Source organism: Aythya ferina (assembly GCF_964211825.1).
Source record: "Aythya ferina genome assembly, chromosome: 3".
NCBI lineage: Eukaryota > Metazoa > Chordata > Aves > Anseriformes > Anatidae > Aythya > Aythya ferina.
In genome coordinates, this window is record NC_140298.1 from 12,966,474 (window position 1) to 12,982,334 (window position 15,861).

Below are 15,861 nucleotides of genomic sequence, written 5' to 3' on the forward strand. Positions count from 1 at the left end.
GAAACTGCCCTCAAGATACAAAAGGCAACGCGATGTGATGAAGTTATGTCCTCAATAAAGAAGCAGGAAAAAGGAGTGAAAAGGAACAGGCTGGCAGAATGGAGACCAGGACAGGAACAGGCACTTTGATTGCCTCATGAAGATAGGTTCGGCCAGACTCAGCAAACCGCTCAGAGAAGCTCGTACAGAAAGTCGCTGGAAATGGTGCACTGGAGCTGGAGAGAAGCTCGAGCTGAGAGAAACGGAGCCGCGCACACAACTGCCCCTCGCTGCTAAGCAGTTGCTCATTATGGGGAATCATACGTCCTTAGGAACGAAGACTGTCCTGGTAACCTTACAGCTTATTCTCCTTATTAAAAATCAGACAGTTTATGAGCCTGAAATATGGGACCAAACTGAGGTCAAGGTGTGGGACTCTGCAACTAAAAACGGCAAGGTTGCAGTGGGATCGCTCGGCACCTGGCGAGCAGTCTCTGAGGCCTTAAAGAGCCCTGTGGGGCCACAGTCAGACACGTGTGGTTTGCCAGACAGTGAGGGAGCTGCGGGCTCCTTTACTGACCCGACTGCTACGCCATGGGCCCCTCTGCTGCTACAGCCATCGAAGGCTTTTGCTGTTCTGCCCCCTGTTGACCTGGACGTGCCTTTGGACCCAGGCCTACTGGCCTTGAAAAGGAGATGGATATGCTTTTCTTCGATCCGGGAAGAACGGGATACATAAGGCCCGAAGACCAAGTTGCTTGACAACTTAAAGCAAGACATGTTGTTCAAAAGGAATGGAAAATGGAGACTGTTAAGTCATGGAACTTAAAGGATTGTTTGTTACCTTTCCTGATGGTACGTATTTATAGGCGTACTCGGGTTTAGTATGTAAAGCAATGTTCTGTATATTTAGAAGTTTGATGTTCGTGTGTGCATGTTGGTGGAGCGTAGACTCCCCGCACACCCAACGCTGTTTACTTGCCTTTTATACCTTTTAGAAATATTTGTTTTATAAATATTACAAAATTCAGATTGAGTTGAGACCTCATTTGTAACACTGGAGCAACTACATATATCTGGCCAACCACTTCTATCCTTAGTACTAATGAAACTGATGAGGCAATTTCCATGTTTTACCACAACCACCAGCAATTAATGCCAGCCATGCAATGGGCTGGATAACTCAGCACAGTGCTGCACCAGCCCACGTGGACCAGCCCCTGAAGCTGTGGCACCAATGGAGAACTGCAAATATTTGCCTTTCCCTGCCTGCCTCTTGGCTTCTCCTTTATTACGTGTAACCTCTGTTGAGCCTCTCTTTCCAGAAGTATGCGGGTGCTCCTGAAATCTTTCTGTATTCCCCATTAACTCCCAAGGCGTTGCTAAAATTCAAGGGATAAAACTGGTGTTTAGTTAGATCGTGCTTTACCTTTACAAATCCCTTCATCTCCTGTAGAAACATGGAATATTGGCCCTAATGAAGGGGAAACAGAGTCCCTAACCACCACGAAATGACAGGAAAGCTGATAGCAGGGACATGACTGTCGGTATTTGCCTCCAGTCTCGGCAGCCGTCGTTTCATGCGTGTATGGCACCTGCAGCAGGGCCGTGTTTAATGGCACAAGCGTGAGGTGCTGCTAAGGCTCTGCTGTGGGAAACGCAGCCTGGCACCCAGCTGGCGACGTCCCATGGCCAAACCCGTCACCGGCGATAAGCGGCCGTGGCCAGACAGGGCGCAGGCATCTGGTTTGTGAGGCCAACACCTTTTTATGCACTGTTCACGTCTTTGCTCTGGTGGCCTTGATACCACGCTTAGGCTTTCATCCTTCAAATGGAGGTTATGTCTGTGCTATCTCGCTTCACCTTAGGAACTTTACACACCGTGCGCAGCCCCGTGGCCAAGCAGCCGGGGTTGCTTGTGCTGACGTGGGTTTTGTGGTGCCAAGCCATGAGGCATGCCTGTGTAGGAGTGCTCACCAGGGGGCTGGCTGTGGTGTGACCTGTACCTCTCCTCTCGATAGCAAAAGAGACATTTCAGGTATGTTATGCTCCTAACCACCTTGTGTACTATCTTCTGTCCTGCTCTGCAGGGATCTGTTTGCTCTCCAAATCACACCGTGAGCAGTAGTACGGTCACAGGGCAGTCCCTCCACCACAGTGCTAAACTTTCCTTATATTATTCTAAAAGATTATACCTACTATATAGGGGCTGGCAGTTGTGTTATAAGCTGGGATGCTGTTGACCCAACAGCACTGATGATTGCAACAAGCCCTCCTCTCTTTGCTTTCTGTCCCACCTTTATCCACTTAATGATCCCTCATGCACCCTGAGCTAGCTCCTAGAGGCCTACTGGCACCTGTCTGGGCCAGTTTGGGCTTTGGGTATCGCTGTATCTCCTCACAGATGTTTGCAGCACGGAATTTAACAGTCTTGGTGCTGGGCCTTGTAGTGAGAAGAGTTAAGCTCCATCCCTAAAGCCATCATGTGTCCAGAAGTCATGGATCTGGAAGAGGGGCAGGGAAACCACCTCATTTTTGGTCGAGAACTGGACCAGAAACCTGCCACTGTCAGGAGACGTTGTTCAGCTTGCAGCCTCTCAACTACTGCATTTAGAAGCACCGTTTTTTCTTTCTCCTAGCCCCAAGGCCTGGGGATGGACCTGCACACCCCAACCACCACATCTGGGTGCTCCGGGACTGCGAGACCAGCGACAAGGCCTCAGCCAGCACCACGCATCTGTGGCATCCCGTATCAGGTGTGCTGTCCCCCAAAGCCCACCCACCGGCTCTGGGACCCCCAGGGTGGAAGCTGGGCAGGTCTCACCTCACAAGAGGTGAAAGAAAGAGACATTAGGAGGATTCCTCTCTCTGCCACATCACACCCAGACATCCCCCACCACCCAGGGTACACATATTGGTGCAGGAAGCTGCCTCTGGTCCCCACTCATTGACACTGGGTTTCCCCTAAGATGTCCATCCCCTCCTGCAAAGCACGGCCAAGACCCCAGATCTGTGCACAAAATGATAACATTTATTGAAAGAGTAATTTCTTTTTTTTTTTTTTTAATACAAAAGAAAGCTCTGTACATAGTACTGTGATTACTTCCACATCCTTCCAGAAACACAACCCTGGAAACTGGAGGGGAAAAAAAAAAATAATCCCACACACACTTATGCACACACACGCGCGCACACATGCACACACACACACACACACACACACAACCCTCAAACCAGTAAAATGAACTAAAAATGTCACCACACAATAAATGCCATTTCGTCCCTGATACACAAGTGTTCTTACAAGTCTGCACTTAAATTAAAATACACCATTAGCGTTTAACCAGCAGTTGCCTTTGGGGAACGAGGGAGGGGATGCAGCAAGACGCCCCGCAACGGCACTCCTGCCACCCCGGCCCCGCAGCCCTGCTCCACAGTGCCAGCACCAAGCAAAGCGGAGCAAAGCACGGCCCCGGCGATGTGCTTGGGACAAGGGTAACGCGAGCCCCAAGCCCACCTTTCTCTCCCTGGGTGAACTCCTAGCTACCCAGCCTTTTTTTGGAGGCAGCACCGAGCGGCTTTCGTACAGCTTCTGGTGCGGCGCTCCCGGCCGCTCTGGGAGCTCTCAGCACAGGGGGACATGGAAGGAACCCGTCCACACCTGTGCACCGAGGAGCAGCACAAGATAAGGCTGTGGAGAGGGAAAGTAGAGCCCAGGGCATCAGCTAGGAGTTCAAGAGCAGCCACTGCTGGTCACTCACCCCCCGGAGAGCACTGGGGATGTCCCTTTGCTGATCCACACCGACAGCGGTGACGGAACAGCCAGCGGCCCAGGACCAGAGGTGGAAGTGGCCACCAGAAAAACCCAGCCCACCTCTGGCCCCCAGGCACACCGCAAGCCCCTGCGCCCCCTCCTAGAGGCCAGCCGCTGCTTCACTTGCCTCCTCCTGCCCCTTAAACCCGAAGTTATGGGTACGGAGTCCTCAGTGCAGGGAAGTAGGAAACAACCGTCTGGCTCGGGTCAGCTCAGTCCCTGGCACGTGCTGGCGGGCAGAGAGCGCAGCTTAAACGCTAATGCTGAGGGAACATGTCCAAGGTTACAATACAAACTCAAAAAGCAAGGCCCCCTTCCTGCCTCCGTGCCCACCCACCCCTCTCCCATCCCCCTGGTACAAACCCCATGAAAACTGTACAGGAGCCAAACTTTTATTCCTTAAAGAATTACATAAATACTGAGTTTAACACTTAGAAAAATAAAGTCATTTTCTTTTTTTTTTTTCTTTTTTTTTTCTTTTTTCTTTTTTTTTCCCCAAGGCTTCGTCTTTAACTTAAAAAAAAAAATTACAGTAGCTGCTCCTTCCCCTAAGGGTTCAGCAGCAGCTTCTTACTTGCTCGCTCTCCCTCCAGGGACAGGGCTAGGTAGCAGAGCCATTCACAGCAACTCCCATGCAGGACCAAGCATGCTCCAGCCCTTTTTTTTTTTATTTTTTTTTATTTTTTCCCCCTGGCCCTGCTGAGGCTCCTCCACAGCCCAGGACAGCCCGCAGGGCACCCTGGTGCTCCGGGAAGAGCCTGCCACCTGCCCAGCAGCTCGGTGCCCCGCGGGCTCTTCCCTTTGCCCCTCGAGTTGCTTCTCCGCCTCGCGTCAGACACAGAAATTTAGAAAGCAGCGGCTGGAGCTGCAGAGGGACGCGGGAATGATCCAGCCACGTCCCCCTCTTGGGCGTACGGAGTCCGCAAGCAGTGCAAGGGCTGAGATGGGAGCGCGGGGCCGGGCTGGCCGCGGAGCAGCGTCGAGCTCCCGGGCACCCGCCGAGCATTTTGGCTGCCGGGGGCAGGCTGCAGAGCTGCCGGGCAGCCCGACGAGGAGGCACTGAGGGCAGAGGGCTTTGCTGTAGTGCATACGAGGAGGATGGGGCCACGTGCCCGGCCCAACCAGAGATGCACGTCCAAGCTGGCCACTCGCTCCCCTGCGGAGCTGCCGCGGCCAGGACCCGTCCCCCCCACAAAGGCACATTGCTGAGGCCAGCACGGCTCCGCTCCGGCTCCCGGGGGACAGCTCCGGGCCCCACGCAGAGCAAAAAAAAAAAAAAAAATACCCTCCCCAGCCAAGGCAACCCCGGAGCGCCCAGAAGGATCCAGGGCCTCCGGCTGGGCACGGCCCCCAGTATTTATTTACAGCACGGAGCGCAGCCTCCCCTCGAGAGAGACAAAGTTTCTTTGGCTGGCGAGAGACAAGCACAGCTATCGCAGCATCCCGACGCCCCCCCAAGCCCTGCGTGGCCCCCGGCACAGCTCCTTCCCCAGGTGGGTCCTGCAGCCCCAGGCGCATGCCTGTGTGTGTGTGTGGGTGGGTGTGGGTGGGTGGGTGCGTGTGTGTGTGCATGTGTGGATGAAGGAAACGTGAGAAAAAGGCAACAATAAATAACTGGTGCAGTCTGTACGAGAACGAATGGCTGCCAGCCCCCAGCAGCGGCACGACAAGCCAGGGACGGCGCAAGGCCAGCAGCAGGGGCCTCTCAGTCACTCTTGGCGCTGTGCGAGGTGTCCAAGTTGACCACCTGCAGCTCCGTCAGGCTGCTGCCGCTGCTGCTCTGCTGCCCGATGACAGCCATCTAGAGAGAAAAGGGAGGAGCAAGCACTGGGGGACAGCATGCCCTCAGACCAGGCGTGCCAGCAGCCAGGGTGGCAGTGTCCCTTCTAGGCGCCTGCCCAAGGAGAGCAAAGACCTCCTCTACCCACGAGTAGGGGGCACCGACAGCTTCCCCAGCTCTCCGAGACCCAAGGACCTGCCCTACCCGAGCACCCAGGTCCCCAAAGGACCAGTATCGGGGGCAGCACTGCCCCACGGGGGAATTGAGGACATCACCCCCAGCCGCAACCCCAAGCACCACTCTGCACCTACCTGGTGAAGCTGGACGGCCGAGACCGGGATCTGAACAGTGCCTGAAGGGGCTGTCAGGAACACCTGGGGGACACCACCTGCCACAGAGAGAGGGAAGGACACAAATTACATCATTTTCCAAAAGCTGGGCGTTCAGCACAAACCCCCAGCCCAAGCCTGCACGCATGGCTTCACACTGCTTTGTCCCCCCCGTGCACCTGGGGGTCCTCTCCAGTCTCCTAGCTCCCCCTGTTGCCTATGAAATCATTAAGGTTGGAAAACATTTCCACCCTCCCCACACCAGCAACCCTTTCCCCTAGGAGTTCAAGGAATCCCGTGCATAGAACAGATATGGATCAAAAAAAGAATACACCGAGCAGCATCCTTGCCAGCAGGGCTTCCTACAGGCACCACGACTGCTCAGGAAAGAGCCCTCGGGAACAAACAGCAAAAACACACAGCAGGAGAAGGTAGCACGGACGCGGGGAGCTGCCTTACCCTGATCCTGGACCTGGCTGTGGGACACCTGCATGGCCGAGGGCGCCTGCGAGAAGGCGTTGAGGACCGCGAGGCCGCCGTCCGCCAGGCCGGAGGTGGGGGCGTACATCACGGCGTGCGGGCTGGGGTACATCATGTGGCCGCCCACCGTGGTTGGCACGGACGATGTCATGATGGTCGCCGGGAGGGTCACTGGCCCCGGGAGGAGATAGAGGGGAGCGTGAGGCCCTGCTCAGCGTCCCTCCCGCGCCCAGGCTCGTGGAAATCCCCGTCCCGCTCCCCCCAAGCTCTGCGGGAGGAACCCCAGGGAACTGGGGAGCTCGTTGGGAGGGTGAAAGGGTGGAAGCCTGGTGGCCGAATATCCCAGGACTGAGTCCAACCTGGGCTACAGGTGTCGTGGGGAAGCTGAGCAAGCTGTTGAGCTGGGTTCATCCTGCATCCAGGCACCCAAAATCAGTTTATTTTTGGACAACACAGGTGTCCTCTGCACATGAAGTAGTAACAACTACAAATGAGCATGTGCCCTGTGCAAGGGGCAGTGCTGGCTCAGCAAGAAAGCCCCTGAGAACTGGGAAGAGGCTGGGAACTTGTTCCCAGCTCCATGCTGCAGGGAAGAGCAGGTAACGTATGTGGAGCAGCTCTGAAATCCCCCTTGAGGTGCTCTGTGCACCTGCCAGAGGTAGCACGGCACTGGGGCTGGTCACAGGGGGAAATCCACCTGGGAAACTGTCAGAAAGGGTGGGACAGAGTTGGATTGAGTGATCCCAGGCTTCCTGCAGCTCTGTTGGTGTGAGCTGGTACCAGCGGTGGTTAAGGAGCGCGTGGTTAGCCTAAGGTCCCCATTACCTGTTCCGCTGGAAGAGGTCTGGGTAAGGTCAGTGCTGCTGTCACTGGAGGGAGACGTTTGCTGCGGTGCCTGGTGCACCTGGATTGCTTGGACAGGGACCTGCTGAGCCATGGTACCACCTGGGGAGAGAAGGGAGCCCTTCAGCCCGAGCATTTATCCCCCTCTGGCCACACGGAGCTCCTCAGCGTGGCTCAGCACCACCCTGGGGAAGGCTCTTCCCTGGCACACAGGGGCCAAGGAGGCATTAGCTGGCCTGCAGGGCTCTGGAGAGAAAAGGAAATGCCAGAGCAGCTTCTGTCCAGCGTCCAGGCCCAGTTCAGGGATGCCTGAGGCCCTCGTTTCCATTCCTGGCTCCACCAGGACCCAGCGCAGAAGATGCTGGGAGGAGAGGGCCCCAGCACTGCCCACACCCAGCCAGCCCTGCGAGGACGGGCTCGCAGCACCGAGCAGAGCACGGAGAGCCCAAAACGCTCAGGCTTTCACCTTCTGGAGCACTCAGGGCACAGCCACCTCACCCAGCTCCACGGACACCACGGTGCCCTACACGAGGACAGCCACAGCCACCAGGACCACAAGCTGCACGTCCCAAAGCCTCAGGGGCTCGGCGCACTCGCTGCATGGCTCCACCAACACAGAAAGCTCCCCTCAGGCTCAGCTCCGATCTCCAGAGGTAAGAGCAAGGGATGCCAGAGCAGGAACCACAGCCAGGCCAGTGGGGCATCTCCCCACACACCACACCAGACACAGCCCCGTCATCCTCCCGGCTCCTCCACACCACGAGGCAAATCCAGGCTCCTCGCACGGGAGCCACAACAAGTCCAGGAGAGCACGCAGACCACCAGACTTAGTGATTTGGACACAAGCAGGCAGGAGACAAGCAATACTCTCACGTGCTGCTCTGAACCCCCTGCCCGGGGCATGCCCAGCCCTAGCGCAGCACCCAGGGATTCCTGCCGAGGACGCTGCCTACCAGACAGCACCACAACACCTCCACCTCCTCCACACTGCCTCCTTCACCACCTCTGCGCTAAGCTTCAGTCACCAACTGCAAATCCAGGCACAAAAGCACGGAAAGCTGCTCAGAGCCAGACACCAGCACTCAGAACCTGAGTTTTGGAATAAAAACAACTCCGGAGCCACAGCCGGGATCACCCTGCACCTCAGGGGTCAGCACCGGGACCCCCGCAGGAGCCTGCATCCCCCCCAACCTGAAGCAAGCGGAGGAGAAGCGAGTGCTGACCTGTCAGCGACACGATCTGCCCTCCAGCTCTGGCAGGGAAGCGGAAGACTGTCTGCTGTGCCTGCTGCAGCTGTCCAGCCGTACCCGGGCCCTGCTGGCTGGGGAGAGCCAGGGAGTGCGGCTGTAACTGAGTGAGAGGAATGGTAGGGGTCCCCGGAGAAAGGGAAGCACCTGCCAAAAGGAGGGAGAAAGAAAAGCTTCCGTCACCACCAGCTCTTTTCGCTCCCTCCGGGCTCCTTGGTGCTGCCCCGGGGGCCCCCGCTCGGCTCCCTGCCACCCTTCCCAGCAGCAGGGCCAGCTGGCAGCACCCTACATCTCGAGCAAAGCACCACGATCGGGGTCACCCTACAGCAGCAGCAACCGCCGCCTCCACCTGCCTCTAGGTCTACTACAAGGGCAGCAAGACGCTCCGAGCACGGAGACGGACAGACAGAAGGACAGACAGACAGGGTGCTCAGCCCCCAAACGCCACTGACCTGACATGAGGGTGAAGCCGGTGGGTATCTGCATGAGGCCCCCCGACGTCACGGCGCTGGCTCCAGTCGTCTTCAGCACGGTCCCGTTGGCGCTGGTGACGGCGCTGGGGCTGATGCTGGCCGACACGGGCGCCAGGTAATTCGTGATGGGGAAGGAGGGGCCGCTGCTGGCCTGCATGGAGGTGGAGGTGGTGGGGGCCGTCTGGATGGTGGACGTCGTCCCCGGCAGGTTGGTGACGGTGAAAGCCGGCTTCAGCGCGTCCTGTGGACGGAGAGACAGGGATGGGTCAGCGCCGCGGTCTCTGCAGCCACAACGCAGGACCCTGGGTGTCCCGGTCGCCTCCCCGGGGTGGTCACACCTCGCCCGGCGTGCCCCCTGCATGCAGACCCCCGGTGGGGACAGCCGGGGGCACGGCTGGGAAGGGTTAAGGTGGGCAACGCTCCCAGCCCTCCCGCAGCACGGCACAGCGCAGCGCGGCACGGCACGGCACGGTGGGCCCAGCTCTCCCACGTGCTGCGCCTTGTTCCCCAAGCTTGTCAGGCTGCCAGCAGCCAGGAATTCACAGCTCGGCGAACAGCTAAAAAAGGGAAGGCAGCCCATTTTAGACAAGGGGGGAGCCAATCCCGGGCACTCAGCCCTGCCCCAGGGCCCGGGGAGGGAGGAGAGCAAAGCCCCCTCCGCCTTGGCACCGTGCTCCAAATTAGCAGGGGCACGTGATAACGGCGCTGCCACTTTCCATGAGCTCAACCACAAACTCCTGCCGTGCCACACGGGACGCGGCAGCCACGGGCACCCTCCCCACGTGGCCGAGGGGGCCACGCATGGCCCGTTCCCAGCTGGGGTCCCCTCGTCGTCCCCACACGCAGCCCCGAGGGTGCACAGACCCAGGGTGCAGCCCAGCCCTTAGCATCCCGCTAGGGACTGGGAGAGGCATCCCAAGAGATGCACAGCGGGGTCACTAGGACGGCTTTAAAAGCACAAGGGCAAATTTTGGGATGATGAGGAGCAAAGGAGCCAGGCCGGCACGCTCTGACCACGCACACCCCATCTCTGCCCTGCTGCAGGTCGCTCTGATCTCCACTGCAATAGCTCCCAGCAGAGAGGGAGCTGGGACAGAATTTGGGATTGGGACACCCGCTGCCTTCTCCCTGCCCCTCTAGGATGCTCACAAGCCCCTGGGCACCTCGGCTCACCCCAGCACCCTGCAAAGCCCAGCCTGCGTGCGTGGGGACAGCGTTCAGCAGCAGCCAAGCCCCGGGCCACCCTCAGCATGGGTCACACAAGGGACTGAAGGACTCTGGATGAGTCCAGACAGCCCTGCAGGTCCCCACCTTCATGTCCATTCCCACCACAAGCTCCACGTTGCAGAGCGATGCCTGCATGGCCCAGCATGGCCCAGCCCCACCAGCCAGCATCGTTACGGGGACACCAAAGGCCAGCTGGCTTTGGTGGCACGTGGGAGATGCCGTGCTGGTCACCAGCACCTGCTCCACGCTCCAGCTTTTCCCCCCTGCTCCGAAACAGATCACCCCATCAGTGCCACCCCGCTGCTCCTACCCCAAAGGGTGCCACAGCTGCTGCCCCAAGAGCAGAGCATCCCCCTGTCCCCGCTGGGCTTGGCACAGCAGGGGGACCTCGCAGAGCTGCTGCTGGCCGCAGGGTGAAGGAACACCCCATGTCTGCCGCTGCAGCCCACTGCCAGCAGCTCTCACCCCTGCACAGCTCGCACCCCAGACACCCAGCAGAAGGCGCAAGGCTCCTTCAGGCCCCACAGCAAGTGCTGCGGGTGGCCACGAGGCAGCCTACACGAAGCACCACCTCTTGCGAGCGCTGGGACCGAGCTCGCAGGGCGCCGAGCGGGGCTTGCACCAGAAAGCGGGCAGGAGACCTCTGCAAGAGCAACCACAGGGCGAGCGCGCGCTTCCTCCGGGGCCACCCGGCGCTGCTTCCAGCGGAAATCTCAATGGATGCTGGAGTCCCTGCCTGTGGGACTTTATTTTTTTTTTTTTTTTTGCCTTTCCCTCCAGGAGAAGCCCCGAGTGCTTCCCAACAGAGGCTGCACGAGGGAGGGAGCGCTGCTGGCCTCTCTCGCCCGCTGGCAGAGCTCACGCGAGGCATTGAGGGCACCCGGGGGAGGCTCAGCAACCTGGGGCAACCCGCACCGGGGTCTCCACCTCTGCTTACAGGTATCGATCCCACTCCCTGATATTTATGGGGCTCAGTAGCGAGGCCCCTCTGCCTGCACCCCTCTGCCTGGTGCAGCAAGCGGGCACGCGGCAGCACCCACCAGCACGCAGGGCACCCTGCTTCTGGGGGCTCTCCGACAGCACGGGGGTCCCAAGCACCCTCTCTGGGGTCTGCCTGCTTCGTGTTTTGGGGCATCCAGACAGCCAGGAGGCTGCTGGTGCAGCAAGCCCACTGCCCATCCCACCAGCAGAGCCACAGGAGCTCACAGCACCCCATAACACCCCACAAAGCCCCCAGCTCCGTGCCCCATCCCTCCACACATCCAAGCACCACGGACACGGAGCCAGCTTTCACACCCTAACCCCAAGGAGCTGGGGATGCGGGGGCTGCCCCATCCTGGGGACCTTTTCCCTGTCCCCGGGGCAGGCACCTTCCAGCAGCAGCACCCGCGGAGGCCGGCGCCTGCAGGGCTGCCGGGCAGGGCGCAGAAACGGTCGGTCCGGCCAAATGTTTCCATTCCCCACGTCCTCTCCCTGCCCCCTTCCAAAACAGCACCAAAGCAAGAGACAGCTGCAGCTTATAAGGAATGTGAGGGGCCCTGCCAGGGACTCTGGCGAGGGAAACCAGGCCTTATAAGGCCATGGAGGCAGAATCAAATTTTTATCAATGAGTGCAAGCGCATGGAGACGCCTGGGGAGAGATAACAGCGCCGAGAGCCGCCCCGGGGGGCGAGCGGGGCTGGTGGGGAGCCCTGAAACAAGGGCCAGGACCCCTGCCGCCACCCTGCTGGCCCCGAGGAGGAGGAAACCCCAAAGAGGAGGCAGCCCCGAGGGGCCAGGTCCCCGTTTTACCTTGGTCTCCCCGCTGCTGTCCGACTCGGACACCTGGTAGGTGAGGTCGGTCTCCTCGAAGCCCGTGGCGCTCATGCGCTGGTCGGTGGTGGGGTCGGAGCGCGGGGGCGAGTCGGGGGAGTTGAGGCAGGTCTGGATCAGCGCCTTGCCCGTCTCGCTGGTGATCATGGGCTGCAGCTTGCGCGTGGCGAAGGTGTACACATGGCCCGTCTCGCTGGCCACCAGCAGCAGCACCTGCGTGCCCGTCAGCGTGGACAGCTCGTAGGCCTGCAGCAGGGGGGGGACAACGGGGTCAGGCACACACACGTGTGTAGGGCCACCTCGCTGCCGGCCTCCCCACCCCACAAAGAAAACAGCACAGGAGGGACTGTGGCTGCTGCAGCCAGCTCGGGGTCTCCTTATGGGGTTGAGGGCAGCCTCTGGTAGGGCTTGCAGGAGACTTTTAGGGGGTCGAGGCCAACCTCTGGCTGGTCTTAAAGAAGGCCCTTATGGGGTTGAGAACAGCCTCCAGCCCATTTCACTGAAGACCCCCAGAGGGTCGAGGCCAGCCTCATAAAGACCCTTAGGGGGTCGAGGCCAGCCTCTAGCCAGTCCCACAGAAGACCCCCAGAGGGTTGAGGCCAGCCTCTGGCTGGTCTTACAGAAGACCCCTAAAGGATAGAGGCCAGCCTCTGGCCAAGCTTGCAGGAGACCCCTGGGGGGTCGAGGCCAGCCTCTGGCCGGCCTCACAAAGACCCTTAGGGGGTCGAGGTCAGCCTCTAGCCGATCTTATAGAAGACCCTTAGGGGGTGGAGGCCGGCCTCCAGCTGCCCCCACAGAAGACCCCCAGAGGGTGGAGGCCAGCTGCTGGGTGACCTCACAGAAGACCCCCAGGGGGTGGAGGCCGGCCTCCAGCCACCCTCCCCACAGCCCCCCACGCCCGGCGAGGCCCCGCAGAGCCTCCCCCCCCCGGCTCTAACCCGGGGCAGCCCATCCCGGGCCGGGGGCTCCCCGTTTCCCACTTTCTCCCCCCGGGCCGTGCGCATCCGGCCCCGGGGGCGGGCGGGGGAGGCCGAGCCTGCAGCACCCCCGTTGTTTCCGGCCTCCCTCCCTCCCTCCCTCCCTGCCGGTGCCCTCTCCACCTTCTTCATGATGCCGGTCTTCCTCTTGCTGAAGGTGGTGTAGCGCCGCAGCTTGTTGTCGATGAACTCCATCTTGATCTTCACCCGGCCCCGCGTCTTCTTGCCGGGCTTGGCTCCGCTCACGGCCCCTCCACCTCCACCTCCTCCTCCGGCAGCCGCTCCTCCTCCTCCTCCTCCTCCTCCAGCTCCGTACCCGGCTCCCACCGCCGCCGCCGCCGCTCCGGGGCCCAGCACCGGCCCCGCTCCTCCTCCTCCTCCTCCTCCTCCCGCAGCCTCCGCCAGGCCCCGCTTGATGCCTCTCCGCTCCCCGCCGCCCAGCTCCTCGTCCTCCGCCGACTCCGAGTCGCCCTCGCTGCCGCTGTACAGCGCCTCCCGCTCCAGCCGCCCGCCCGCCGGCCCCACCGCCGCCGCTCCTCCGCCACCTCCTCCGCCACCCCCGTTGGCCCCGCGGGGCCCCGCCGAGCGCCGAGCCAAGGCGGCAGCAGCAGCAGCGGCGGCAGCAGCGGCCCCGTTGCCGGCCGCGGCCTGGCTCGGTAACATGGCGGCGGCCAGCGCGGGTCGGGCCGGGCTGGGCTGGGCTCAGGCCGGCCCCGCCATGGCCATGGCCCCGCCGCCGCCGCCGCCCGCTCGCCCGCTGCCGCCGCCGCCGCCGCCGCCCCCGCCCCGCCGCGCCGCCCCCATAGAAAAGCGCGGCAAGTCTTGCCTTATATGGGCACGCCGCTCCTTATATGGGGCGAGCGGGCGCCCCGCCGCCGGCCGCCGCCTCATTGGGCGGCGGGGGGTGAGGAGCCGCCGGCCGATTGGTGGAGAGGGGGAGAGAGGGGAGAGAGGGGAGAGGGGTGATTTGCATAGCGCGCGCGCGCGCTGGCGTCAGCGCGGCGGGGCGGGGGAGCGGCTTAAAGGGGCCGCGCGGCGCGGGGCGGCGTGGACGGGGCGGAACGGACGGGAGGAGGAGAGGCCGCGGGGGGGGACAGGACCCCCGAGGAACCCCCCAAAAACCTCCCCAGGACGCTTGCAGGCCTCTGTCCGCCCTCATATCCGGGCGTTATCCATCAAGCCGCCCACCCCAGTCCCCCCAAAGCACCCCCAAACCTCCCCCCATACCCCCCAAAGCACACCCTAAATCCCCCAAACCACTCCCCAGACCCCCCAGACCTCCCCCCCAACCACAGCACAGCCTCCCCGCCCTCCCGGCCTCCCCAGCAGCAGTAGAGGCCGGGCACAGGCTGCCCCAGCCTCCCCTCCCCCGCTGTAGGGGCTGGGGGTGAGCCTCGCCAGCCCCCCGGCCTCCACTCGGGGCCAGGAGGAGCGGGGGAGGCTCAGGGAGACCCCATGAGCAGGACACGCGGTGCCCCTGCTGTGGGTCTCCATGTGGGGTAGGAGGCCACCGCTACCTCGGTGTCCCCATGAGGGCAGAGTGGAGGCCCAGCAGCCTCCATGCAGGACGGCCTCTGTGGGTGCTCAAGGAGAGGGATGGGGCCGGCCTCAGGGCTGTAGGGTCCCCCCAGGAGGGAAGCAGGGCCTCCATGGGGGGCAAAACCCCCATAGGAAGGATGAGCCACAGCTGCGAGGAGCCTTCTTCCCTCCACACGCCCCATCCCCACTGCCACCAGCCCCGTTCCTGCCCCCCGAGCACCCCGCAGCCCCCATCCCTGGGGGGACAGGCGCTCGCCACCAGCCCTCGCGGCCTCCTGGAGCAGAAACAAACCCCTCCCCGGTGTCCCCCCCCAGCGCCATGCCCCTGCAGTGAGCACACATGCCATTTATAGCTGCCGGCGGGGCGCTGCCACTCACATGCCTCCCATCACATGCCCTGGCCACCCTTCCCCGGGGGGCCGAGCACCCGGCCACACCTGGCGCAGGTGACCCCAAGATGAGCCAGGGCCAAAACCCATCAAAAATCCACTCACCAGTTGAGAAACAGGACCAAAAAGCAGGACTGGGTGATAACAAAGCTGCAGCACACACCTAGGAGACAGGAGCACCTCTGAGGCAGCCTAAAAAAAATCCCATAAAGCCCTGGCTTGAGCTTAAATGCAGCTCCCGGGCCAGCTCCCTGGGCGGGGGCGCCCAGGTGAGGCTGCTTACACCAATTTGCTCCCATGACTTCCCCCAGGGCAGAGATAAAAGCAGGGTGAGAGGGAAATGCTCCTGCCTGCTGCTCTGCACCCCTCTGGTGTCCTGTGGCCCTCCAAGGGGCTGGGAAACCGCGTGGCCAAAGCGACCAGCAGGGGCTACTGGAGACACCTGGCTTGGAGAGCCCTAATTTTTTATATATTTATAAATATATCTCCTGTCCTGGGTCGTCAGCAGCAGGGACAACTCGTACCTGCTTGCTGTCACCTCGTACTGTTCCCTAAATATCCATTTTTTGGCCCCAATGGGTGGTCCCCTGCTTGGACCCTTGTGCTGGCGCAGCCCTGCTGCTCTCCAGCCCTGGGTATCACAGGTCGCCTTCCCTTCCCGTGGCTTTTCTTTGAGGTTTTCCTTCAATTTGGGCTGAGACAAGTGGATCCCAAGCCTGCCCAAGGCCTCTTCTCCTCCCGCGGGGGCCCGAGCAGGATGCTGACACCCCGCTCCCCCGCGCTGTGTTCAGCCAGGGCTGCGTACGTTCAGCCCGCTGTTTCCAATTAGCTTGGCCAACATCTGTCCTGTCCCCGAGGAGGCAGAGCTTTTTCATGACATCACTCCCAAAAATACCCAACCCCAACCCCCAGGCTTTCTGCACCCTTGGGGTCTGGAGTTTCTCCTAACCCCGGTGCCTTCCCCGGACCCTG

General features: G+C 61.1%; 1 protein-coding gene across 5 annotated transcripts; it reads right to left on the reverse strand.

The window, feature by feature from the left end:
• Nucleotides 1-2,988: 2,988 nt before the first annotated feature.
• On the reverse strand, nucleotides 2,989-15,203 carry SRF (serum response factor). Of its 5 annotated transcripts, none has more exons than XM_084513855.1 (9): nucleotides 14,995-15,203; nucleotides 13,085-13,442; nucleotides 11,964-12,230; nucleotides 8,925-9,186; nucleotides 8,449-8,619; nucleotides 7,208-7,327; nucleotides 6,362-6,553; nucleotides 5,885-5,961; nucleotides 2,989-4,056 (listed from the first exon to the last, which is right to left on the reverse strand). In XM_084513855.1, exons 1-9 carry the CDS (start codon nucleotides 15,186-15,188, stop codon nucleotides 4,051-4,053), a joined length of 1,647 nt encoding a protein of 548 aa, XP_084369981.1. In that variant the 5' UTR covers nucleotides 15,189-15,203; the 3' UTR covers nucleotides 2,989-4,050. The 5 variants fall into 5 exon arrangements, with proteins under 5 accessions (XP_084369981.1, XP_084369979.1, XP_084369982.1 ...); XM_084513853.1 differs by lacking the exon at nucleotides 2,989-4,056 and adding an exon at nucleotides 4,452-5,594; XM_084513856.1 differs by lacking the exons at nucleotides 2,989-4,056; nucleotides 8,449-8,619 and adding an exon at nucleotides 4,452-5,594.
• Between the last annotated feature and the right edge of the window lie 658 nt (nucleotides 15,204-15,861).

What these genes read in the sequence shown, in the direction of transcription:
- SRF (XM_084513853.1), bottom strand. Translation starts at nt 15,188, where the DNA reads ATGGGAGCAAATTGGTGTAAGCAGCCTCACCTGGGCGCCCCCGCCCAG. An exon ending in CGGCTTCACCCTCATGTCAG is followed by an intron (nt 8,620 to 8,924) that starts GTCAGTGGCGTT and finishes TCCTTTTGGCAG; the next exon opens with GTGCTTCCCTTTCTCCGGGG. An exon ending in GACCTCTTCCAGCGGAACAG is followed by an intron (nt 6,554 to 7,207) that starts GTAATGGGGACC and finishes TCCCGGGGCCAG; the next exon opens with TGACCCTCCCGGCGACCATC.